Source organism: Copadichromis virginalis, linkage group LG2 (genome assembly GCF_057382275.1).
Source record: "Copadichromis virginalis isolate Kocher_CV1m ecotype Utaka linkage group LG2, C_Virginalis_male_GT1.1, whole genome shotgun sequence".
NCBI classification, from domain to species: Eukaryota; Metazoa; Chordata; class Actinopteri; order Cichliformes; family Cichlidae; genus Copadichromis; species Copadichromis virginalis.
Genome location: NC_140619.1, coordinates 38,507,087 through 38,532,784, shown reverse-complemented (window position 1 = coordinate 38,532,784; position 25,698 = coordinate 38,507,087). Strand labels below are relative to the sequence as shown.

The 25,698-nt window shown below is 42.5% G+C and overlaps 2 protein-coding genes and 1 long non-coding RNA gene across 3 annotated transcripts; 2 read left to right on the top strand and 1 right to left on the bottom strand.

The window, feature by feature from the left end:
* The first annotated feature begins 7,405 nt into the window (after positions 1 to 7,405).
* On the top strand, positions 7,406 to 8,647 carry LOC146717995 (uncharacterized). Its single transcript, XR_014922004.1, has 2 exons — positions 7,406 to 7,563; positions 8,093 to 8,647. It is a non-coding gene; the product is annotated as an uncharacterized LOC146717995 (long non-coding RNA).
* A 3,614-nt stretch (positions 8,648 to 12,261) lies between these two features.
* On the top strand, positions 12,262 to 20,463 carry clnk (cytokine-dependent hematopoietic cell linker; the record flags this gene model as incomplete). The annotated part of the gene is made up of 10 exons (XM_085467336.1): positions 12,262 to 12,308; positions 12,398 to 12,481; positions 12,707 to 12,731; positions 12,922 to 12,946; positions 13,035 to 13,110; positions 13,192 to 13,208; positions 13,288 to 13,382; positions 18,709 to 18,783; positions 18,953 to 19,108; positions 19,193 to 20,463. Coding segments are annotated over 10 exons (753 nt in total), but the record flags the coding sequence as incomplete, so codon positions are not given.
* Positions 20,464 to 21,559: 1,096 nt separating this feature from the next.
* On the bottom strand, positions 21,560 to 22,536 carry LOC146717993 (general transcription factor II-I repeat domain-containing protein 2-like). The gene is made up of 2 exons (XM_085467335.1): positions 21,702 to 22,536; positions 21,560 to 21,591 (listed from the first exon to the last, which is right to left on the bottom strand). Exons 1-2 carry the CDS (start codon positions 22,534 to 22,536, stop codon positions 21,560 to 21,562), a joined length of 867 nt encoding a protein of 288 aa, XP_085323461.1.
* Between the last annotated feature and the right edge of the window lie 3,162 nt (positions 22,537 to 25,698).

Here is a 25,698-nt window from a genome sequence, read left to right as displayed (position 1 = left end):
GACACTAGAAGGGGGAATTATGTTAAAATGCTCTTCATAGACTACAGCTCTGCATTTAATACCATAATTCCCTCCACACTCACCACCAAGCTGGAGCATCTGGGACTCAGCTCATCTATGTGTCAGTGGATCTCCAACTTCCTAACTGGCAGACCACAGGCAGTAAGGATGGGCGGACATGTCTCAGCCTCCACCACTCTCAGCACTGGAGCCCCCCAGGGGTGTGTTCTGAGCCCCCTGCTGTACTCTTTGTACACATATGACTGTGTGGCCACTACCAGCTCCACCACCATCATCAAGTTTGCTGACGACACCGTCGTGGTGGGCCTGATCTCTGATAACAACGAGACGGCCTACCTGAAGGAGATTAGGAATCTGGAGAACTGGTGCCAGAGGAACAACCTCCTTCTAAACGTCAGTAAGACAAAGGAGCTGATAGTGGACTTCAGCACTAAGCAGGAGAGGAACTACCAGACCCCCGTCATCAACGAGTGCCCAGTGGAGAGAGTGGACAGCTTCAAATACCTCGGAGTTCACATCACGCAGGACCTGTCATGGTCCTGTCACATCAACACCGTGGTGAAAAAGGCCCGTCAGCGTCTCTACCACCTCAGACGCTTGAGAGACTTCCAACTGCCCTCCAAGGTGCTCAGGAACTTTTACTCGTGCACCATAGAGAGCATCCTGGCGGGAAACATCTTAACCTGGTTCGGGAACAGCACCATGCAGGACAGACGAGCTCTACAGAGGGTTGTGCGGTCAGCTGAGCGCACCATCCGCTCCGAGCTCCCTGACCTGCACTCAATCTACAGCAGGCGGTGCTGGACCAAGGCCAGGAAGATGGTGAAGGACCTCAGCCATCCCAACAACAGACTGTTCTCTCTGTTGAGGTCAGGAAAGCGATTCTGCTCCCTGAAGACCAACACAGAGAGACTGAGGAGGAGCTTCTTCCCGCAGGCGATACGGTCTCTCAATCACACCACCACACAGTACTGACCCACACATATGGTTCTTACACACACACTGGACTTTCTGGACTTTGGTTTTGCACAACACTGGTCACTATATTCTTCATTTCCGGTTAATACTTGTACAGCTGCTGTTATTGTGCATATATTTATTTATATTTCTTCATACATTCTTATATAGTTCTATATTGTGTATTTTGTTGTACAGTTATTTTATTTTCAACTTTAATTTATATATTTTATCTTATTCTTCCCAGTTAAATTTACCCTTCATTCTAATTTGTGTTGTACAGTTATTTCATTTTTAACCTTAATTTATATTTTATTCCTTCCTAGTTAAATTTACCCTTTTTAATTTTTCATATTTATTTCCTATCTTATTCATAGCCTTTTCCTTTTTTGTTCTCTTTAGGTCACGAGCAGTTGTCCAAGCATTTCACTACATATCGTACTGTGTATGACTGTGTACGTGACAAATAAAATTTGAATTTGAATTTGAATTTGAAATACAAGCGCGCTGATCCACACAGGTATGCACACGGGTGTTCACTGCTCGTAGACCCAAATTACACCTTTCTTGGCTGCTACTTCGAAGCACATCTGTCCTGCGTGCTGCACAACAACATTGAATATTTAGTATTTACTGCTGTTTACACTTAGCTAGATTAATGCGATGGTGTTGTGTTTAGTATGTTGCTTTGTTTTTTTTTCTGCTTGTTTTCTATTCTTCTCTCAACAGGTGATCCAGGAGATTTTTATTTTTTTTCTCCCCCCCTTTCTCACTGTCCCTCTCCCCTTCTGTTTTTCCTTTCCTTCCTCTTTCTTTCTCCCTTTCCTATCTCTCACTCATGTCTGTCCCGTCTGTAACATCTGAAAATAAAATATAATAAATAATAAAAACAAAGATCGACCAAATGGACCAATACGGCAATGCCACGATGATCCATTTGGCAAAGTAAATCCATTGGGTATCCTTGTTGGTCTTCAGACAACAATTCTGATGGCTAAAGAACCAAATGGGACAGGCAAAAAAAAAACCAAAAAAACCCACAAAAGCCATATTAAACGCAGACTACTTTAGGCCCGGAAGTAGGATTCGTCGTGTCATCACTGAACAACCGGATAGGGCTTTGGAGCTGACGTCACGTCACAAAAAAGAAAAAAAAAAAAGAAATGCACGTCTGTCTCTACATTTAAGGTTTGGTTTAAAATGGTCCTCTTTGATAAAGCTTACAGTTAAGGCTAATGTACTGCTGTGGGACTTCCCATGATGCACCGAGCATTTATATCACATGACTGCAAGTCATTAATTTAATGTTTTCTCTCTCACACCTCATTCTGCAGGTATCTCTCACTCCATATCTGCCACTACTACTCAAATATCATTGCATTTTCAGTGAAAAGCTTCATATTTTGTTTTAGATTAAATAAAAGCATAGTAACATGAACAGAACTGTTCTGAATGAGAAATATTGAAGTGAATTTCAGGTCAAAAGATTTAAAGCAGTTCACTGGCAAGAAGACTAAATGTGTGGATACTGTTCATACACAGACAAGAACTGGTTCACCCGAAAGACAAAACTCCAAAACACAGACTTAACAATGTGGTGTATGCTGTACAGTGCAGCGAGGAATGCCCAGACCTCTACATTGGAGAGACCAAACAGCCACTTCACAAGCGCATGGCACAACACAGAAGAGCCACCTCCACAGGACAAGACTCAGCAGTCCATCTGCATCTAAAGGATAAAGGACACTCTTTCGAAGATGCCAATGTTCACATTTTGGACAGAGAGGACAGATGGTTTGAAAGAGGAGTGAAAGAAGCCATCTATGTCCACTGTGAGCGACCATCTTTGAACAGAGGCGGGGTTTACGACACCAACTCTCTGCCATCTATAATCCAGTTTTGAGATCCCTTCCCAGACGCCTTAACGCCCACTCACATCCTGGGCCGTCTGACCTCAGGAAATCACATGATAAGGTGGGGCCAGGTTTCACAATGAACACACCCGAAACTCTGGGTAATGGTGACCCACACCCAGTTTCACACCTTGGCTCAGGCGATTAGAGGATCATCAGGGGTCCTTTTGTCCCTCTGTGGGGGGAAACTCCCACTAGGTTTATATCTGGGACTCTCCACCATTTGACCTTAGAACTGAAGAAGCTTCTCGGATGAGAGGTGAAACGTCTTCAAGCAACTTAAAGAAGTCCAGACGCTTTTCTTTGCAAGCTCCTTTGATCAGTATTGAAGTTTGGATCCCTCTATGCTTATGGATCTATGACAGAAGTATGAGCTCACACTGACATAGCCTACCTTGTGCACAGAGAAAGCAAAAGCCAGATGTGTTTTGTATTCATACCATCAGTGTGCAGTTGGGGCATTGTGTGCTTAGTAGATGATGGCTTGTGTGTACTGTTTGATACGGAAACACCATTTTTACGAAGGTGTGAAGAGTTAATCTAGCTGTGTTTGCTTTTGCAAGAGAACTACAATGTTTTGATGATTGGGTGACAGGTTTTCTTATTTGTGTGAAGAGTTTTGCAAAAATAGTCAATAGTTACAAAAAATGTGCTTAAGCAATCAGAAAAAACTGTAATATCAGTGTCTGTCCAGGAACACTGTGGACGACACTGTCACATGATTCAATGTGGACACTTATTGCACAATGACCTGTTTCAGTTATTTATCAGTCTTTCATTTTGTTCATGTGTGTGTGGATACATATGATTTTCAGTTAAAACCTCAGTGAAGTCAGAGAAATTAGACCCAGAATAATCAGTGTGGAGAACTCTGGCTCCACCTGGTGGACAGCTGTAGAAGGACGTCTCAAAATATCTGTGGATGGAGACTCACTGCTCTTTTACAATATTCTCTTTCTAATTCTCCAATTATATCTGTTTTTCACTGAACTGTTAATATATTTATTTTCCATGTGCACATGAATGAACTTGATCATTCAGGTTCTGAATGGGTTAAACACAGAGAGATGAGAGTTAACTCCATCTAAAGCACAGAGAGCTCTGATTTATATTTCTGTAACTCTAATGTCTCAGTTTTAAATGGTCTTTGTCTTCAAGGTAAAATATTTAATGATGCATTTATGTGATGAAGAAAGATGGACACATTAAAGAAGAAATAACAAACAGGAGGAGTGGAGGAGAAGAAATGATGCCACCTAGTGGCTGTTAAAATGATATCCTGATTATTTGTTCCAGTATCATTCTCCTGAGTATTATTCCTCCTACAGATGCTGTTTCTTTTTTCTCTCTTCCTCTTTTGAGCTCTTTGATTTGTATTGAAGGAATGTGAAGGATTTTTCAGCCTGAATTTATTTTTGTGTGAGTTTGGAGTCTTGATTCATTGGTAAATGCACTTTATGGATATAAATTAATCTCAGTGACTCATGTTTTTACTATTCCTCAAACTGTTGACAGGACATCTCCATCTATAAACACAGTAAGTTATTAGTCTTGGGATTGTGTATTTTTGAGCCATGGAGTTTTAATCTTTTTTTTCTTTCTTTCTTTTTTTTTAAAAACTCGTCTAAAGCCCAGAAAAATCATTTTCCTCTGATTAATGTCAGGGCTGTGCACAGTCATGTTGTGTTTTGGAAACAGGGATCATTGTTCAGTTACAGCAGATGCAGTGTAGATGTGGAAGATTAAAGAGAAAACTGAAGAAATGACACAAAGGTGAGACTTCATTTTCACACACTCAGGTATTTGGATTTTGTGGTTTTGCCTTGTATTTGTTGATCACCTGTCAGACTTTGTTTTTGAATCATTAAATTTCATAAGTATTTCCTGATATGATGATCGGTGGTTTTTCCCTACTGCCCTGTAACAGTTCTTTTTAGGGTGTTGTAATTGACAATGCTAGTGTTAGCGGCGCTAACGGCTGCAGACAGGAAGATACTGCCAGCACCGGAAACGTGCTCGTCATCTCCGAGCATGAAGTAAGGAGAGCCTTCAAGAGAGTGAACACCAGGAAAGCAGCAGGACCAGACGGCATCCCAGGTCGTATCCTAAGAGACTGCGCATACCAGCTAGCTCCTGTGTTCACTGAGATATTCAACATCTCTTTATCTCAGTCGGTGATCCCCACATGCTTCAAAGAGTCCATCATTGTTCCTGTCCCGAAGAAACCCCACCCTGCTTCTCTCAATGACTATCGCCCTGTAGCCCTCACCTCAGTAGTGATGAAGTGCTTTGAACGCCTGGTCAGAGACTTCATCATTTCTTCACTACCAGACACACTGGACCCACTACAGTTCGCTTACCGTCCAAATCGTTCCACAGACGATGCCATCTCTCATCTCCTCCACACATCACTCACTCACTTGGACACTAGAAGGGGGAATTATGTTAAAATGCTCTTCATAGACTACAGCTCTGCATTTAATACCATAATTCCCTCCACACTCACCACCAAGCTGGAGCATCTGGGACTCAGCTCATCTATGTGTCAGTGGATCTCCAACTTCCTAACTGGCAGACCACAGGCAGTAAGGATGGGCGGACATGTCTCAGCCTCCACCACTCTCAGCACTGGAGCCCCCCAGGGGTGTGTTCTGAGCCCCCTGCTGTACTCTTTGTACACATATGACTGTGTGGCCACTACCAGCTCCACCACCATCATCAAGTTTGCTGACGACACCGTCGTGGTGGGCCTGATCTCTGATAACAACGAGACGGCCTACCTGAAGGAGATTAGGAATCTGGAGAACTGGTGCCAGAGGAACAACCTCCTTCTAAACGTCAGTAAGACAAAGGAGCTGATAGTGGACTTCAGCACTAAGCAGGAGAGGAACTACCAGACCCCCGTCATCAACGAGTGCCCAGTGGAGAGAGTGGACAGCTTCAAATACCTCGGAGTTCACATCACGCAGGACCTGTCATGGTCCTGTCACATCAACACCGTGGTGAAAAAGGCCCGTCAGCGTCTCTACCACCTCAGACGCTTGAGAGACTTCCAACTGCCCTCCAAGGTGCTCAGGAACTTTTACTCGTGCACCACAGAGAGCATCCTGGTGGGAAACATCTTAACATTCCTCCTACAGATGCTGTCTCTTTTCTCTCTCTTCTTTTTTGAGCTCTTTGATTTGTATTGAAGGAATCTGAAGGATTTTTCAGCCTGAATTTCTTTTTGTTTGGTTTGAGTTGAGTCTTGATTTTTTTTTTAGTAAATGCATTAACAATGAACTCCATGTTGCATTAAACTGAAGGATCATCTTCAGTTTCCAGTAAGTCAGATCAGGTAAAATCTGAAAACTTGCTATCAAGTTCTGTGTACCAGGTTTTGAGGTAGGTGGTTTTGTTGTGGTGCTCGCTATGGGTCAGGGTCTAAATGTTTGGGTCTGCCTTTTTCCAAACACAGACTCAAAATATTTATGATAATTGTCAAATCCTTAATGAATACATTTTCTGTTAAGCCCTTAGTGACAATCTTACACATTTACAGTAGAATTGTGCAGCTTAGTCCTAAAATACAGTCTACCAAATGTGCTGTTGACAGCATCAAAATCCAAAAACTAATTTAACTGTCTTCCACATTATGCATATTAGCAGATAAATCAACATGGCAGACTCCAGGAGGTGTTTTTGTTGAGCACATTGGGCTGGACTGTGTCAAATTTCAAGTCAGTTGGACTTGATGCGACGGACGTGGCCTTTCCAAAACTGAAGAACAAATCTGCGAAAACACAGTTTCTTTTTAAGCAGGCTTTTTAAGTGTCTAAACCTAACTGTAACTTTTGTTTGTTTGTTTGTTTGTTTGAGTTTTATGACGGGTTCAGATGATGGCAGTGGGTGAAAAGAGACTTTAGATAATCAGGAAAAAGCAGGATACCTAAACAAAAACTTGGATGAAACAGTTGTTTTTGTTCAGGTGCTCGGCATGTTGCGTCATGTCACTGGGCAGAGGCTGGTGTTGTGAAACCTTGTGCATGTGTGCACGTGACATAGAGGTGGTGTCTAAATGTTGTTTTAGAGACTTGGGCCTTTTCCCGTGTGATGCTGAATTTTTTTGGCCATTGCCTGATTTATGAAGGTCAGCAACCTTTTGTCTTATTTCATTTGTGTGTCTGATCTTCCTCACATTGATGGAGGACTGAGGATGTTTGGTCTGTTTGTGTGACATCGATGACCACTGAAATCCTAAAGACTCAGGTGTCCTTAAAAACAAGTAAAATGTGAACATACATAAAAACAATGTGTGTGTGTTTGGTCTCCAACAGTGTTTATGTGGGTGGTACATGTCAAAGATCCAGATGGATGAAGGAGCCAAGGTTTCCCAGCACAACATTGGACTGGATCCAAATGATCAGTGTCATTCACCTCACATGTCAGTGGTTTAAAGTTGTGGCTGATCAGTGGATCTATATGGTCTTACCAGAAACACTTGGCAGTAATTTACAGTCAAGCAAACAGAAACATTGACCACTGTGTTTGAAGAAGGCCCTCTGTTCTGTATTAACAGAGTACAAGGTCTTCCAAAATGGTTCAGTCCAAGATTTGAGACAAACACCATGTGTATAAAGAACGTCAGCCTCAAACAGCAGACGATGCAGCAGATGCAGCAGATGCAGCAACTGTAAGTTGGTGTTTTTCCCTCTAAACTGAGATCATTGGATTTCAGAGATTAACTAACACTAATAGCTAATAGATGCATGGATACAAATTTAACCCAAATTATTTACTCAAAGCAACAGAATTCATCATCTTGGATAGATTTAACAGTAAAGGATACTGTAGTTATTTTACTGTTGTATAAAGCTAATACTCAACATTAAACATGTCCATTCCTAGAGTGATGCATTTGGTTTACTTGAGTTCATAAATATGTAACATGGTGTAATTAAAAAAAACTAATGATAACACAGATGTTTCCAGATTTTAGAGATCATTGAACAGTGTCAGAAGGAGATCGTTTGATTCTAGTAGTCACTGTTTCTTTAATCCATGATCGCAACCAGTTTGATCGCAACCCAAACTACCATCAGCATCTCACTGTAACAAAGCCCAACAATATGAGCAGACATACGTCAGTTTGGTGTTGTGTTTCCTGCTCTTACTGATGTATGATTGTAAAGAGTTGTTCTCCTCTCTCTCTTCCTCTACAGAGCTAAAATGAAGGATCAAAGGAGACTCCCCTCACTCTTCCTCACTCTTGTCCTTTGCGTCTCTCCATGGTCCACCTCTGGAAAAACATTCTACAGCCACCATGGGATAAAATGCACCGACGACTGTCATCCTCAGGGCTTATTGCAGACATACCAGTGCACAGTACACAAGACGTTATTAACGTCATTAATATTATCACTGAAACATATGTAGCTAATGAATGAGACAGAAAACTCTATTAACTTTATTTCTTCATCAGTTGCTCAATCACTGAATTCCACATAATAACCAGACAACTGTCGGACGATAAGCCTGAGTTATTCTGAGGCTTTGTACCATCACATGAAGATAACAGTAGTCTTCCATTTTGATTTCATTTTTGTTGTAAATATAGTTTAATATCTATCAGTTCATTGTGTTTCAGGCTTAAAAAGCAATTCTGTAGTGAAACAGTGTAAAATGACCAAATTAAAATTCTATATTTGTACTTTGTACGATGCATTTATTCAAACAATAATAAAGATAATGCCAAATAAACACATTTTTTAAAGACATTTCATTTCATTTTTACAGTTTGGCGAAAACAAATATTTTGTGAGGATAATATCACAAAGCCTGCGAGGACAAACTAATGATCATACTTTCTGTGGGTCATTGGTTTTAAAAAACAAAATATTTACAACAGCTGTTCACATTAAATCCATCTCGGTTTGAGGAATTTTTAATTAGTCTGTCGCTTCAGCTTAAACCTCTCTGGGACTTTCTCACGGATTTTCACCTCAGTAACTTTTCCTATTGTACATTTTATTATTTTTATTACATTTATATTTAAAGGCATTTTAAATGTGACAAACCCACAATCGACATGTGCAGCTGCTGGAGCCAGATATAACAAACCTTCTGAATTAGCTGCTGAATTACACAAACCCACAGAGTTTACTCTTTTCAACAGACTGCATTTTGTTCTGAATAACTTTGCAAATATTGATCATTTATGGAGGTATTTGTCGACCATCTTTACTTTTAGTTATGAACTGTTCACATCGGCCTTAAACGTGATTCACAGAAGTGAACAATTTCACAGCTTTTGTACACATTACGTTTGAGCAATTCAGTATCAGACCTCGTATAAACACTTTTGTTCTGTTGGTTTTTCAGTTAGAGCAATTATATCACATTGAATAACACTGAACACTATTCCTAACTGAACCACAGATTTTGATGTAAATTTTGTCTGAATTTTCTCAAAGTTCAGGAATAGTTACACACTGAAATTTATACAGAGGAGGAATAATTAAAGGTCAAAAGAGTTAAAGTTACCTTTATTGTCAAACCTGTTATGTGTTCAGAACATATAGAATATCAAAATGACATTTATCTTTGACCCCCAGAGTTCAGACATAAATAAGGAAACGAATGAATAAAAAGCAAGAGGATTAAAGGAGAAAAGAAAGGCACAAAGTATAAAACTATAGAAAAACTGCATATACATAAATAATTTATAATGCTCAATGTTTAATTCTGTGGTTTGTTATCAAAAAGTTTTTTGAGCCCCTGAGCTAAATGATGCACCACCTGCGCAGCCAGAGGGCGCTGTTGTTCTGCAGGTCTGTGAAACAGGATGTGAACTGAGGAGGGGGAGGACAAGCTGGGACTGGCAGGTCAGGGAGGGGCGGGGCCACAGGCACACAGAGAGAGAGAGACACCTGTTTGTGTGATTTGGACTCACCCCTTCAGGAACAGAAGAGAAGAAAACACAAAGAGCAGGATGGTTGGATCTGACTTCTACTGCAGGTAAAACACTGTTACAGAGCCCCTCTCTGGAAAAGTTGGAAAATCACAAAATAAAGTAACAAATGAGGATAAAACAGCTTCAGAAAGATCCTGTAAGTTATAAACTTTTAAATAAACATTGTGTCTTTCCTAAAATGTAACTTCCTCCAGTTGTTTGATTCATGTCAGATGACACTGAGGTTTAGTAGAGACATTAAAGTTTTCTGTTTTCTTCTACTGGTAGAAATGACATTATAGAATAGAACAGAACTTTTTGTCATTGTTTCCAAAACAGTGAAACACCATTTAACAGCTTCTTGAGTGATGGTGCAGATAAAAAGATAAAATTGCCTAAAAATTTAGATAGATTTAGAAATTTAGATAGAATAGATAATTGAGATAATTGAGATCAAATAAAAACAAACACAACACAATGAGATCACACGATAACAATATAAAGTGAAAAATGAGTGTCAGAGGGATCTTTAGCTCTATTTTATTTCTATTTTAGTTATCACAAAAACTGAAGAAAGAAAATTAAATGTAGAAGAAAAAGAAATAATAAAATGTAGTGTAAAATTAAAATAAGATTTGACCTGACATATGGTCATAAATGTACCATAAAGTTCATAATACATACATATACTTATATTATATACATACATTTCAAAGTAAAGCAAAATGTATAATATATTGAGGCAAACTGGATTACATTGGTTTTATATTTTACATAAAATACTGACAACCAATGAAAACACATTTTATTTTTATTCATTCATTTATTATTAGACATTTTATGAGAATTGATCTGTTTTATTTTTTTTTCTCTGTCAGTTTTCAAAGCATGATCATGTTTCTTATTTTTCTCAGAAGACGTGGTTAAATATTTTCAGATCTTGGTGATGTGTTTTCATTGACCAGATCACATTTTTGTTTTCCTTTACCTCTTTATGAGAAAAGTAATATCATCATTTAAACTTTTAAAAATTACAAAACAAAATGAAACTGTCAGATGATGTTTTACATCACAGAGCTGTGATTTATATCATACAGAAAATGTTCATATATAATGTATTATTCAATGTAAATGTTTAAATGTGAGGAGAAATCAGTGACATATTCATAGATCGAATTGTACAAAGCTAAACTACATTGTCTGTTGTCTCTCTGCATAGTTTTTTCTTTGAAGAGTTTCCAGAGGTGCTTGGGGGTCCTTCAGGACTCATCAGAGGTCATTGAGGAGGTTCCAGGCAGTCCTGTAGTGCTGTAGTTTATATATAAGGTTTAACTGGTTTACCTGGACTCTGTCTTTAATAGACAGCTGACTGCCAATCAGAGAACAGGATTCTCTGTTTTAATGGTTAGTTTAGTTTGGGAGTCCTGGAGAAAATAGGAAAGGTCCTTGAAGAGGAGGTAGAGACTCTTTTAGGGGTAGCAGAGGTCTTAAAGGTGGTCATGGAGGTCCTTGATTAGGTTGTTGATCTCTATGGGGAGGCTGTGAGAGGTTCAGGAGAACATGCATGGCCTTGATCTGGTTTAAGAGGTTCTAGTGGTCCTTGAGCAGGGAGCAGAGATCTGCAATGAGGCGCAGGGGGTCTTTGAGAAGTTTCCAGGGAGGTTTTTGTTGTATTGTTTGTGGTAATGCTCCGAAACAAATGGATAGGTTGACATGAAAAGTTTACCAGAGATGGCACAGAGGGCGACATAGAGGTGACTGCACCACTGGGAAGGGCAAACATTTGAAATTAATCAACATTTCAAAAATGGGAGACATTGTCTTGAAATTCTTAAGAAATTTTTTTTAACTAAGCAGGATCTAGATATACCTCTCATCCATGCATGGTGTGGTGAGAAATATTCAGCCCCTAGTGATGTGCAGTCTTTGGCGACTCTTTTTTTCTGTTTAATTTAATGCAGCTTAACATAAAATACTTTTTTCTCATAGATTTACAGCTTCTGATCTCAGTAGATTTGGCATCCTCTAATACTAAAGCTGATTATTACAGATTAATTGAAGGATGCTGGTTGTCTTTAGTTAAATGTACTGTAATGTTTTCTGTAAACTGAGTAAAAGCTGATTCTGTCCCAGAAAAGAACCTTTTCACCTTTGTCTTCTGTGTTTGAAACACAGCACCTGTGATAAATAGAGATCTGAAGCCTGGCCGACAAAAGATGAAAACAGGTAACATCTCAGCTGACTGAAATTGTTTTGCCTTTCTGGGTCACAGTTTAAATCTCATATTGTATATTCACGTGGTGTAGTTACAGATAGGAGGATCCCACCGGTGCCAAAAGGAGACCAGGTAACTTCACGTGCCAAACAATACAGTTTACTGTACTACTGTTTGTTTGCTTTTTTATCTTTCAATAAATTGTAATGCTGACAAACTATTAAAAAGGTGACCAACTTTTTCTCTTTCTAACATTACAGCACTCACAAAGGTAATTTGCTAAATTATTGTTTAAGTTACTCATTGTTGTATTTATCTGCCTTATGGACGCACTTACTGTTTGATTCTTTGTTCCTGCAGGAGTTTGCAATCACCGTCACCTTTTACCCTGGAGTTGGTCAATGTCTTGTCTGGAAAGGCTCCACAGCAAGGTTGCAGGAGAGAGTGAGTACTGTTTTATTTTATATATAGAACCTGACACTGTGGTTTTAATTTGCTGGAGTTGACGATAACCCAGTGTGACGTTTTCCCTGCAATAATGGTGTAAAGCAAAAACAACACCCCACAGTTTGTACAGTGTAGCGATGACACCATCTGCTGGTTGGAAAGATTATCACAGAAAATGCTGGAGGCTCTTCTGACATGTTATTTAATGTCATTTGATTTCAGCAGAGAGCACGGGACCACTAGAAATGTAAGTAGCTGAAAATGCTGAACCTATTAGAAGGTGTTGTTTGCGTTTTATTCACCATCTCTTAACAAACTAAGTCCTATGAGAAATACTGTAAAATAAACATGCTTTCCTTATTCATATATACATTTGATTTTATTCTACAAATTTCACCAAGCATTGTCGTTTAACTCTCTTTTTATACTTTTAACAGGCAGAGTTTAGTTCACATATGAAAGGTAAGATAAACATCACAGCCTCTTGTGATAAAGTGTTACCAATAATTGTTTACAACTGTATTAACACATAAAGGGTTTTTATTTTTAGGTCCACTCAGTTCTGAAAGTCTTACACCTGGCAGTTACAGGCATTCACTGGATTTGGAGTCTCACTTAGAAAGAAGGTCTGACTTTATATTTTCAGGCTTCTCAAGATGCTTTTTTAAATGTCTTATTTACATGCATCTTTTCTGTCTTTTATTTAGGACCCATCAAAGTCTAGGTAAGTATCTTTGGGCTCGTCATTATCAGTCATTATACAGTTACTGACTTAATAAGTCCCCCCTGACATCTACTTAAAGAAAGGGTCCCATCAAAACGCCATCACCATGAATGGCCTCAGACGAAAGAAGACTTTGACCAGCACGACTTTGTCCCAATGGAAAAGCCTCAACAGGTACATGTGCTGCTACAGTCATGTGAAAAAGAAAGTTTTTGTTGAAGTATGTCTGTAAAGGTTCTCAGTCATCCAGGTCATCGTACTCTAAGGAGCTTGGAAGGAAGCGTCTGGACTTCTTTAAGAGACTTTCCCCCTCTCATCCAAGAAGCTTCTTCAGTTCTAAGAGCAGTTGGTGGATAGTCCCAGATTCCCAGCCCTATGGGAGTGTCCCCAAGAGGGTCATGTGCCCCCTATGGATCCTCTACCTAATCACATGAGCCATGGTGTGAAAGTGTGTGTGAGTCACAATCAGCCAAGGTTTCAGGTGAACCCACTGTGAAAACTAGCCCAATGGGTTCACAACATGGAAGAGCCACCTCCACGGGACACAACTCGCATGCATCTAAAGGACAAAGGTCATTGCTTCAAGGACGCCAATGTTCACATTTTGGACAGAGAAGACAGAGGGTTTGAAAGAGGAGTGAAAGAAGCATCTATGTCCACTGTGAACGACCATCTTTGAACAGAGAAGGTGGCTTACGACACCAACTGACATCTATAATCCAGTTTTGAGTTCCCTCCCCAGACACCTTAACACCCACTCACATCCTGGGCCATTTAACCTCAGTAAATCACATGACAGTGTGGGGATAGGTTTGACAGTGGGTTCACCTGAAACCTTGGCTGATTGTGACCCACACCCACTTTCACACCTTGGCTCGTGTGATTCGGTAGAGGATCAAGAGGGGGTCCATGACCCTCTTGGGGACACTCCCATAGGGCTTAAAATCAGGGACTCTCCACCAACTGCTCTTAGAACTGCAGAAGCTTCTTGGATTAGAGGGGAAACATCTTCAAGGAAACTTAAAGAAGTCCAGACGCTTTTCTTTCCAAACTTAAAATTTTCATAGAACTCTAAAAAAGACATTTGAAAGGTTAAGTGATTCAGGATTCAAGAATGACTTTAAAGGACTTTACCAGTCCCTTGTGTCATTGTGGAGGAATTTTGGCCCACTCTTCTTTACAACATTGCTTCAGTTCATTGAGGTTTGCAGGCATTTGTTCATGTGCAGCTTTCTTAGGGTCCCACCGTCTATTTTAATCAGGTTGAGGTCTGGACTTTGACTGGGTCATTCGTTGTAGATTTGCTGCTGTACTTGGGATAATTTTCCCGGTTGCATGATCCAGTTTCAGTCATGCTTTAGCTGTTGGACAGATGGCCATAGACTTCACTTAAGAGTACTTTGGTATGCAGCGGAGTTTATGATCAACTGCACAGGTCCTGTGTCTGCAAAACAAGACCCAGCCATCATACCTCCACCACCAGTTGGTAAGAGGTGTTTGCACTGACATGCTATGTTTAGCATGTGGCAGCAGCAAGTATCTTTGCTACTATGAGTCACTTCAGTATTGCATAGACACAGTTTTTAACACCTATTATTCAGTAGGAGAGCTTAATTAGCAGATGCACTATTCTCTTCAGCTGGCACTTCTCCTCAACCACTTTGCTCCACCTTTCCCTCCAGCAGCTGAGCCAAGAAATTACACCTCGCCACGCCAAATATCTCCACTTTGGTCTCATCAGTCCAAAGGAGACTGTTCCTGAGATGTTGTGGTTTGTTAAGATGCAACTTTGCAGACTTGCAGCCATGCTACTACGTTTCTTCAGAAAGAAGTAGCTTTCTACTGGTAACCCTTTCAAAAAAGCCAAACATGTTCATTCTTTTTCTAATTGTACATTCGAGAGCTTTAAGATTCAGCATGTTAACTGAGGCCTGTAGAGTCTAAGATGTAGCTCTTGGGTATTTTTCACTTATTTTGCAGCACCTAGCAATGCACAGTTTGACCTTGGGGTGAATTTCTTGGGGGAATCCACTCCTTATAAAACGGATATCGAGGGAACAGTTTACCCTGCCCGGGATAGGGTTACCGGGGCCCCGCCCTGGAGCCAGGCCTGGGGAGGGTGCCCGAGGGCGAGCGTCCGAAGAGGAGACATGGGCCCATCCTCCCGCAGGCCCACCACCCGCAGGAGGCGCCATAGGGGTCGGGTGCATTGTGTGCCGGGTGGCGGCCAGGAGCGGAGGCCCTGGCGGACTGACCCCCGGCTGCCAAGACTGGCAATAGGGACATGGAATGTCACCTCTCTGGTGGGGAAGGAGCCTGAGTTAGTGCGTGAGGTTGAGAGGTACCGGCTAGATATAGTCGGGCTCACCTCTACGCATGGCTTGGACTCTGGAACCAGTCTCCTGGAGAGGGGCTGGACTCTGTCTCAGTCTGGAGTTGCCCCTGGTGAGAGGCGGCGGGCTGGGGTGGGTATTCTAATATCCCCTCGGCTTGCTGCCGGTACGTTGGGGTTTTTCCCGGTGGACGAGAGGGTTTGTTCCCTGCGCCTTAGGGTTGGGGAACGGGTCCTGACTGTCATCTGCGCTTATGCGCCGAGTGGCAGTTAAGAGTACCCAGCCTTCTTAGAGTCCCTGGGGGGGGTGCTGGAAGGTGCTCCACCTGGAGACTCTGTTGTCCTGCTGGGAGACTTCAATGCTCACGTGGGTAACGACAGCGAGACCTGGAGGGGCGTGATTGGGAGGAACGGCCTCCCTGATCTGAACCCGAGCGGTGCTTTGTTATTGGACTTCTGTGCTAATCACAGTTTGGCCATAACGAACACCCTGTTCGAACATAAGAGTGTCCATAAGTGCACGTGGCACCAGGACGCTCTAGGCCGTAGGTCGATGATCGATTTTGTAATCGTATCACCAGACCTGCGACCATATGTTCTGGACACTCGGGTAAAGAGAGGGGCTGAGCTGTCAACTGATCACCACCTGGTGGTGAGTTGGATCAGGTGGCGGGGGAGGACGCTGGACAGACCTGGTGCACCTAAACACGTAGTGAGGGTGTGCTGGGAACGTCTAGCAGAGGCCCCAGTCTGCGAGATCTTCAACGCACACCTCCGGCAGAGCTTCAACAGCATTCCGAGGGAGACTGGGGACATTGAGTCCGAATGGACCATGTTCAGCGTCTCCATTGCCGAAGCTGCTGCATTGAGCTGCGGCCGCAAGGTGGTTGGTGCCTGCCGTGGTGGTAATCCCCGAACCAAATGGTGGACACCAGAGGTGAAGGGAGCCACCAGGCTGAAGAAGGAGTCCTATCGGGCTTGGTTAGCCTGTGGGACTCCGGAGGCAGCTGACAGGTATCGACAGGCCAAGCGGAATGTGGCTCGGGCAGTGGCTGAAGCAAAAACTCGGGTGTGGGAGGAGTTTGGAGAGGCCATGGAAAAAGACTTTCGGACTGCCTCGAAGAGATTCTGGCAAACCGTCAGGCATCTCAGGAGGGGAAAGCGGTGCTCTACCTGCACTGTGTATAGTGCTGGCGGAGCGCTGCTGACGTCGACTGAGAAAATTGTCAGGCGATGGAAGGAATACTTCGAGGACCTCCTTAATCCCACTGACACGTCTTCCGAGGAGGAAGCAGAGTCTGAGGATGAGGGGAATGACCCGCCAATTTCCGGGGGCGAGGTCACTGAGGCAGTTAAACAACTCCTTGGTGGCAGAGCCCCTGGTGTTGATGAGGTCCGCCCCGAGTTCCTGAAGGCTCTGGACATTGTAGGGCTGTCCTGGTTGACACGCCTCTGCAATGTTGCGTGGAGATCAGGGGCAGTACCTGTGGACTGGCAGACCGGGGTGGTGGTCCCCATCTTTAAGAAGGGGGACCGGAGGGTGTGTTCCAACTACAGGGGGATCACACTCCTCAGCCTCCCTGGGAAAGTCTATGCCAGGGTGCTGGAAAGGAGAGTTCGTCCGCTAGTCGAACCTCGGATACAGGAGGAACAATGCGGTTTTCGTCCTGGTCGCGGAACACTGGACCAGCTCTTTATCCTCTCCAGGATACTTGAGGGTGCATGGGAGTTTGCCCAACCAGTCTACATGTGTTTTGTGGACTTGGAGAAGGCATTCGACCGTGTCCCTCGGGGTGTCCTGTGGGAGGTGTTGCGGGAGTATGGGGTGTCTGGCCCATTGCTACGGGCCATTCGATCCCTATACAACCGTTGCAAGAGCTTGGTTCGCATTGCCGGCAATAAGTCGGACTCGTTCCCGGTGGGTGATGGGCTCCGCCAGGGCTGCCCTTTGTCTCCGGTTCTGTTCATAATTTTTATGGACAGGATTTCTAGGCGCAGCCAAGTGGCGGAGGGCTTTCGCTTTGGTGGCCTCAGAATCTCATCTCTGATTTTTGCGGATGATGTGGTTCTGTTGGCTTCATCGGGTGAGGGCCTCCAGCTCGCACTGGAACGGTTCGCAGCCGAGTGTGAAGCAGCGGGAATGAGGATCAGCACCTCCAAATCTGAGGCCATGGTTCTCAGCCGGAAAAGGGTGGAGTGCCCACTCCGGGTCGGGGATGAGTTCCTGCCCCAAGTGGAGGAGTTCAAGTATCTCGGGGTCTTGTTCGCGAGTGATGGGAGAAGGGAGCCGGAGATCGACAGACGGATTGGGGCTGCAGCTGCAGTAATGCGGACGCTGCACCGGTCCGTCGTGGTGAAGAGGGAGCTGAGTGTAAAAGCGAAGCTCTCAATTTACCGGTCGATCTACGTCCCTACCCTCACCTATGGCCACGAGCTGTGGGTAGTGACCGAAAGAACGAGATCACGGATACAAGCGGCAGAAATGAGCTTCCTCTGAAGGGTGGCTGGCCTCTCCCTTAGAGATAGGGTGAGAAGTTCGGCCATCCGGGAGGGGCTCAGAGTAGAGCAGCTGCTGCTCCACATCGAAAGGAGCCAGCTGAGGTGGTTCGGGCATCTGACAAGGATGCCCCCTGGGCGCCTCCTGGGTGAGGTGTTCCAGGCATGTCCCACCGGGAGGAGGCCCCGGGGCAGACCCAGGACACGCTGGAGAGATTATATCTCTCGGCTGGCCTGGGAACGCCTTGGTATTCCCCCGGATAAGCTGGAGGAGGTGGCTGGGGAGAGGGAGGTCTGGGCCTCTTTGCTTAGGCTGCTGCCCCCGCGACCCGGCCTCGGATAAAGCGGATGAAGATGGATGGATGGATGAATCCACTCCTGGGAAAACTGTAGTATTGTGTAAACAAATACCTGAATAATCATTTCCAGCAAAATGCCAAAGCTTCTGTGTTTTAGAGATGATCACATGTGCTGATGATCAGCTAATCAAGTGTATTGGCATCACCTGGCTGCTAATTACCCCTTTAATTCCTATGGACACAGTGGAGGTGTATTTAATTTTTCACAACTATCCATAATTAACCCAAACTAATCCTGTAATCAAGAATGATATCCATCACAACGTGATATTAACTAGCTTTGAATCCACTGATCAATGAACTTTTCTGGTAGACCTGTGAGGAAGATTGGTACATCGGGACATGTAATCGAGCAGATGCTGAGCACGCCTTGCACCTGGTGAACAAGGTATATGAATAAGGACTCTAAATATAAAAATATAACTGAACATGTCTTAAGCTTGGGCAGATGTTAAACATAGTTATTTGGATCTATATCAGTTGAAAGTGTAAAAACAACACACCAAAAGCACAGTTTAACAGGAGTATTCTTTTCTTTCTGTAACTCCTCCCATTAGGATGGTGCATTTTTGGTACGAGACTGCTCCACCAACAGCAACTTTGAACCCTTGGTATTGGTTGTGTATCATGAGAAGAAGGTTTACAATGTCAAAATTCGGTTTGTCGAGAGCACAAAAAAGTACGCATTGGGCACAGGATATCGTTCAAATGATGTGAGTGAACACATTTCAGAAAATGTTTCATTAAGAACCCTCAATCGCACTATATTTACTCTAATTCCCTTTATTTTTCCTCAGATGTTTGACTCTGTGGCAGACATCATCAAGTTCCACTCCATATTTCCAATAACACTTGTCAGTGGGAGAACCGCGATGGGAAACAAGTACCCAGACAACTGTGTGCTGACATTTCCTATAACAAAAGGGGATGTTGAACGGTTGCTACAATAACATGTGAACCTTGCCAACAAAGATTTGTCAATGTGCTTCTTGTGTCATGTGTGTTCACAGTTCCACAAAAACTGTAGCGCTGTCATTCTGAGCAAGTTGGGGTGGATGGATTTTGTAAAAGAAAAATATATACGTTGATCAGACGTACCTATAATTTCTGGTTATTTTGATAATAATAATGTGCTAATGGTTTTTAAATTAATCCCATAGACAAGTGGTTCTCAAATTCTTTGGGTCCAGTGACACAAAACCTCCTATAATCAAAATATCGATTTGGCTGGTTCTGCCACAGCATTCGAAAATCTTCCCACACCTGCTAGCTACCAGGCTAATAAACTAGCAAGTGATTTCATTGTTGCAGTGAGTCACAATCATATCAGTTCCTCCTGTTCCTCCATAATATGGTAGCAATTACTGGATAAAATATGCTTTTGTTATTGAATCAAATGGTCCCCAATCTGTAAAATGCACTTTTTAATGATCTAGCGCAATTTAACAAATTATTTTACAGATCCCCTGTCCCCCGGACCCGATTAGAGACCCACTTCTCTCTGACAGATAATAGTGATCTACCCTAATTATCCTAATTTAATGTCTTCAAATTGTATATTTTGTAGCAGCAATCTAAAATAAAAAGTCTGTAACTGTACAATTATACAAACCAAAAAGCTAGAACCAAATAGCGTAATCTTTGGTCATTTTTTGCTTTATATGGATATTTGTATAAACATATACACATATCTACTGAGAAATAAAAGAAATATTAAATATTAATCTCTTAAATACTAATCTGGTTTTTGGACAGTTGATTTGGAATTCAGTTAAACGCTGATCATGAATCCATATAAAAAAGTTAGCATTTTCATGTGTTTCGCCTCCTTGTATACTTTTCTTGGCAGGAATGGACTTCCATACCTACTTCACATTTTCCTTTCTTTTTCTTAAATCAGACTTACTTACCTGTCCTTATTTTTAACCAGCACAATGCTGTTTTTCAGTCATGAACTGCACGAAATGTTATAAAGATTTTATTTTTATTTTATCACGATTTTATTTTAAATTATTACAAGAGTTGGGAAATTCCCAGTGCTAGGTTTCAGTTAGCTTGACTCAGTGCCATTCAGTGGCTCTGGCTTAAGTGCAGTGAATTGATTTAGAGCAGGGGTCACCAACCTTTTTGAAAGTGAGAGCTACTTCTTGGGTACCGATTAATGTGAAGGGCTACCAGTTTGACACACACTTCTCAAATAACAAATTTCCTCAGTTTAACTTAATTATGTGTTATCATTAATAATTAATGATATTCATCTATGTACGGACACTAATTATGTTAATTATTTTTCACCATAATTATAAAGAATGCAATTAGGAAACAAGGTAGGAAACATAAATATCAATATGCAACGCTTTATTTCTATATATCTCTGCAAGTATTTACATTTTGAAGTGATCACTTCTACAACATTTTCACTTACCACTAACAAATTTTAACAAATCATGCACTGTTACATACATTATTTTTGTATGTATGTAACATACAAAAAATCAACTTTCAAATTTTACAGAACTTTTCACCAAATTGGCAGCATTTTAAAGCAAATTGTCACATGTTACACTTAACAAACACATTTGTTTTTCAATAATTAAATTCAACTTTGACATGACACTGTAATGTTGCCACTGAGAACATCTAATATGGCTTTCTTTGTCTGTTAGTGGGAAACCTGGCATTGCATGCTGTTCACCAGTGTGTTCTAATCTGGGGTATAACTTGACACTGCAACTCTGAGTGAGTCTTGCAGATGTGCATCGGAGAGGCGTGTTCTGTGTTTGTTCTTGATGAAGTTCATGTCAGAAAAGGCTGATTCACAAAGATAGGTTGAACCAAACAGGCTGGCAACCTTCATAGCTGCTGTGCACACACCACTGTACTTTTCTGTGTCAACAAGGCACCAAAAGTTTGGTGCACCCTGACAGGCTTTGAGGTGGACATCATTTTGCAATGTTACAATTTCGATTTCCACCTGTCCAGCATCCAAGCTGAACATTGAACTTAGTTGCTCAGCAATGCATGTTGTGTCCACATTCATGAAAGGATTGGAAACAAATGAGACACATGGCTCAAGCTGATCAAGGTCACAAAACCTGTTCTCAAACTCTTGACCAAGTCGGTTTATGACTTGAGTGTACTTTTCTGCAACTTTGTCAAAAGTCTCAGATGCAGAAGCATTGTCTTTCAGCACCATCTGCACAGAGGGAAAGTGCAGCACCTTTTTTCTCTGTAAATGCACAGAGAAAATGTTCATCTGGACTTTAAATCCATTTAAAGCACTTATCATGTCAGCAACAGTCTTACCTTTGCCTTGCAGCTCACAGTTCAAATGGTTCAGTTTCCCAGTAATGTCTGTTAAAAACGCAAGGTCAAGTGTCCACTCAGTGTCCTCCAGCAGAGATGTGTCTTCCCCTTTGGATTGCATGAACTCCTTGATTTCACCCAAAAGTGACAAAAAACGAAGCAAAATCCGTCCCCTGCTGAGCCATCGGATTTCCGTATGTAGTAGCAGGTCACCATATTCAGCTGACAGCTCCTCCAATAGCACCTTGAATGTTCTGTGCTGTTTAGCTCTGGAGCGGATGCTGTTTATGATCTTCACGACGGGAGTCATGACGTGCTCGAAGCCGATCACCTTTGCGCATAACGCCTGCTGGTGAATGATGCAGTGGTAATGCATGAAGTTTGGGAACTCTGTGTCACCTTTACAGTGAGCGATGAATCCCGTATGTCGGCCGATCATAGCAGGAGCCCCGTCGGTAGTCACTGATACCAGCTTTTCCAACGGTACCTTTTTCTTCGCGAAAAACTCCTTCACCGCGTTATAGATGTCAACTCCCTTCGTTGTTGTCTTTAGCGGCAGTAGTGTCAGAAGTTCTTCTTTTGTGGAGAAACCATCAAATACCATCCGGATAAAGACCATCAGCTGTGCTGTACTGCTGCTGTCGACGGACTCGTCACACTGGATGCTAAACCAACTGCACTTTGCCAGATCCTGATCCAACTGATCGGCCAAGTTCCCGGACATAGCCGACACTCTTCTAACAATTGTAGTTGCCCCCAGCTGGACATCAGAGAGAGTGGAGATTACATCGTTTCCATATTTCTCGTCTTCAAGCACAGTTTTTGCAATTATCATCATTGCTTCTTTGAAATACTCCCCGTCTAAAAATGCCTTCTTTTTCTTAATCATGAAATGTGTAGCTCTAAATGAGGCTTCGGTTGCTTTTTGAGAGTTTTTCACCGGTCTCGTGAAAAAAGACTGCTGTTTGCTCAAACCTGCCTTTAATTCGCGGGCCTTTTCCGCTCGCAGTGTTCTGCCCTTTGGGTAGTTAGCATGGTAGCTTGTGTGACACGTTCGGAAATGTCTCTCCACCTTGTGCCGCTTTGCCGTTGCCACAGTTGCCCCGCAAATGAGACACACGCATGAATCTTTCACAGTGGTAAAAAAGAACTCTTCCTCCCATTCACTGTGAAAATTATATGTTTTCTTCCTTTTTTCCGCCATGTTTTCCTCATCTCCTCACCTTTGCCTTTGCTGGTCTTCACGGCAACTGTTTCCGTGGAGACCAGCTAGCACTAAATATTAGATCATGATCTAATATTTAATAATAAACATTTTTTTTATATATTATCTCTAACAAATTAACGCCAATGCAATTGTGATTAAAAAAAAATAGCAAGAAAAAATAAAAATAGATGCAGCTTACTGGTAAGTTGTTATGGTGAGCTATTTTTAGAACAGGCCCGCGGGCGACTCATGTGGTCCTTGCGGGCGACCTGGTGCCCGCGGGCACCGTGTTGGTGACCCCTGATTTAGAGAGTGCGCTGCAGTATTTCTGTTGGTAACTTAACTAAAGATAGCAAGTGAAACCATTTATAACATGGAGCTAAAGTTTACTAATTTTTACAATATAAGTGGGAAAATGACAGATATACTAAATAGCAAATTTAAGGCTAAACAAACTACTTCAAGTCACATGATTGATTGATTGATTGATTGATTGATAGATAGAGTAACAATACTTTATTTATCCCGAGGGAAATTGTTTAAAAGGCTACCAGACAATCCGGTGCCATCATGAGCACCCTTTCTGACCATACATGGAATACACAAACATAACACTGGGAAGACAGGTAGGGGAGGTACGAAAAAAACAATGGAAATACACACGAGGAAAGAGGAGGAGAAAAAAGATATCCTCGCAGACTGAGCTCCTCGGGGAGAGCAGTTTGAGAACAGAAAAAAACACCTCAGCACAGAAAGCACATAAATCTTCACATCTTACAACCTAAAAGCACATGACTTGCAGCGGGGGGGGAGTCAGGAGTTAGTCCATGTAGACAGCAGCCAGCCTTCCAGTGCTAGACAGATCCGCCTGCCTACTTCAGGTGGGAGTAAACGTTTGGAGGCATTGGGGGAGGGGGGGGGGTAAGTGCGTGTCTGTGTACATGGGAGATTTGCGTGTGTGTGTGTGTGTGTGTGTGTGTGTGTGTGTGCGTGCGTGTGTGTGTGTGTGTGTATCCTGTGTTCAACTTGAGAGAGAGTTTCACCCGGTTAAGCAACAGTCAACAGTCCTCCAGCTGACCCATGTGACCTTGAAGGATAGGAGCAGATGGTCAAAAATAATGAACTGGTAGACATAATTACAGCCATACCAGATAGTAAGCTCATGGAGAAATGCAGTCAAAGTTAAAAACATCGATTGATTGATAGATGGCAGAGTCAAAGGAGAGAAACAAAGGTGCAGAAGTGGCTCAGTAAACTTGTGAGAGCATAATATGAACAATTTTCCATTAGTTTTACAAAACCAGAGTGAGGTCATTTAAACCTAAACCATGGAGCTCCCAGTGCACAGCATTTGTGCTGATGTTAAGGAGGGGGAGGTTTCGAGGCTCTGTGGTTATTGAGTCAGCGAACCCCGTTATGCATTGTATCCTTCAGCACTGCCCCCACCCTGGTCATGATTTGGGGGGGGGGGGGGGGGGGGGGTTCTAAACACTTCCCCTTTCCAATAATAGTACCTACAGCTGTGGAATATCTAGGAAGTTAGGAATTTCACAAACTTATTGCAACAGTAATGTCCTATTACAATACCGATTTCAAATTCAGTGAGCTGTTTAGAAACAACCTATTATTTCACAAACGTTTATGACACACTGCATGGCTGCGTGCTTGCTTTTATACACTTATACTAATGTGATAGAAAACAACTTCAAAGATTAAGAGTTGTGGCCTAATAGTGTAGATGTGCAATTTAATGAATGACGTCTTTTTAGGTCATATACTTCCCAAAATCTGACCTGCATAGGTCCGGTCCAGAGTCTTCCTTAGTCGTGATGGTTACATGATTGTTGCAGAACTATTGTTAACTGAATTAGCTTAAGCTTGAGCAGAAAAACTTCGCTGGCAATGTATGAGTTTAATTCTTCATTACCGTACTTATAAATGGATCATATAGTTGTGCATCAGCAGAAGTCAGCTGAAGGTCACAGTGATCTCTTTGGATGGCCCTGGACCCCGTATGTCTGTCCAAAAAGCAGACACTGCATTATGTAGATAGGAGATAACCCATTTAGGACTGTGATTATTAAGTGTACCAAGTGCCGTCGACTGCATGTGTCAGGAGTATCGGAACAGTTGAGACACATTTTTTCTAAACACCGCGTCTCTGTGGCTTTTAAACTACAAAATACAAAAATTGGTCCACCCCAAGGATCGGGTCCCCCGACACAAACAGAGTAACATAGTGTACGCTGTTAAGTGCAGGAGGATTGCCAGGATTTATACAAACAACCTCTGGCGAAGAGGATGGCACAACGCAGCAGAGCCACATTGTCAGGCCAGGACTCTGCAGTCTATTCACACCTACAGGCCAGGAGACACTCTTTCAAGGATGAGGATGTAACATCCTGGACAGGGAGGAACGCTGGTTTGAGCGCAGAGTCAAGGAGGCCATTTACGTGAAAAGGGAAAGACCATCTCTGAGTGGAGGAGGGGCCTAAGGGTACGTCTGTCACCATCTTACAATGCTGTGATTGCAGCCATTCCCCAACTCTCTGTGAATGGGACTCATGGACATGGATCAGTGAGCTTTGATGAGTGAGCTTTGATCAGTGGTTGTTGATCAATGGTCATGAGAATTTGCATATTAATGATCAAGGATCAGACCTCGCAGCACATTGTTCCTTCAGTGGGCTGGTTTCAGTCATTATGCAAATGTGCTGTTTATAAGATTGAAACCTGCAGTCAGCTGAGACTGAAGACGTCACTTGGATGATGATGAAACGTTTCTCCCAC

Coding starts and splice junctions, on each gene's coding strand:
- LOC146717993 (XM_085467335.1), bottom strand. CDS start 22,536: ATGATAATTGCAAAAACTGTGCTTGAAGACGAGAAATATGGAAACGAT. Junction 21,592..21,701: donor CTGTGAGCTGCAAGGCAAAG/GTAAGACTGTTG, acceptor CCCTCTGTGCAG/ATGGTGCTGAAAGACAATGC.